General features: G+C 75.2%; 1 protein-coding gene across 1 annotated transcript in view; it reads left to right on the forward strand.

Moving 5' to 3' along the window:
- Positions 1-1,143, forward strand: part of NAB2 (NGFI-A binding protein 2 (EGR1 binding protein 2)) — a gene marked incomplete at its 3' end in the record, with an annotated part of 3,369 nt that extends 2,226 nt beyond the window's left edge. The window contains exons 4-6 of the mRNA XM_014959361.1: positions 554-686; positions 786-986; positions 1,118-1,143. Of these exons, the coding sequence (XP_014814847.1) occupies positions 554-686; positions 786-986; positions 1,118-1,143 (360 nt within the window). The remainder of the gene's footprint in view (positions 1-553; positions 687-785; positions 987-1,117) is intronic.
- Between the last annotated feature and the right edge of the window lies 1 nt (position 1,144).

Raw genomic sequence — 1,144 nt, forward strand, 5'->3', positions numbered from 1 at the left:
CCTTGCCCCCTTCCCTCTGAGCCCCTGCCCGTCGGGTGCCACGGCCCGGCTGCCTTTTCCCCCCGGCTGCTCCCCCGCCTTTTGCCGCCCCCGGCTCCATCTGCGCCAAAGCCCCGCTCCGCGCCGGCCCGCGGCACCGCCCTGCCCGGGCGGCCGCCCACGCGTGGCTGGCGCTGCCCGCGGCGTGGCAGGGGGCTGGGCGGGCATCGCCTGCCGCTGCCACCCCCGCGCCTGACGCAGCCCCATCTCCCCCCCCCACACACACAGGGCACATCCCGACGAAAGCGGAGCCACCGTGGCCAAGCGGCTCAAGCAGGAGGTGGGTGCACGCCGGGGGGGTGCGGGGGTGCAAGCGCAGGCGGGACGGCGCAGCATGCCCGGGGGTGCCCACCCCAGATGGGGCAGGCAGCGAGGAGCTCTGGGCTGGTGGCCGTGGGGCCAGAGTGCAGTGTGGCTATCGTGGGGTGGGTGGCTCGGAGCCTCCCCCCCCGCCGGAGGGATGGGGGGTCTGTGGACGGTGCCCTGCGCTCCCCCCCCCCCGCGCTCCCGGCAGGTGGGAGAGCAGAGTCGGCCCGAGCTGCTGCCGCTGCCGGTGGGGCCGGAGCCCCCCGGGGCTGCCTTCCGTGCCAGCCTGGAGGAGGACACGGGCAGCCTCTCCGGGGAGAGCCTCGACGGCCACTTGCAGGGTGAGTGGGGGCCCCTTCCCCTTCCCGGGGGGCCCCTTCCCTTCCCGGGGTGCCACCCCCCCACCCCCGGTGCACTGACTCTCGGCCTTCTCTCCGCAGCGGCGGGGGCCTGTCCCCGGCTGACGCCACCCCCCGGCGTGGCCCCCGACGTGCCCCTCGGCCTCCCCCCCCACGGGCTGTGGAGCCGCCACATCCTGCAGCAGACGCTGATGGACGAGGGGCTGCGTTTGGCCCGACTGGTCTCGCACGAGCGCGTGGGGAGGCTCAGCCCCTGCCTCCCCGGGAAGCCCCCAGGGCCAGGTGAGCCCCCCCCCCACCACAGGGTTGGGGGGGGGGATTTACCACGGGCAAGGGGGGGTGCAGATGGCACGGCTGCCTTCTCCCTATGGAAGCGATGCCCTGATGCCATCTCTCCCCCCTTTTCCCTGCAGAGTTCGAGGATGGGTTGGCAGATCGGG

Source organism: Calidris pugnax, unplaced genomic scaffold, assembly GCF_001431845.1.
Source record: "Calidris pugnax isolate Ruff unplaced genomic scaffold, ASM143184v1 scaffold421, whole genome shotgun sequence".
NCBI lineage: Eukaryota > Metazoa > Chordata > Aves > Charadriiformes > Scolopacidae > Calidris > Calidris pugnax.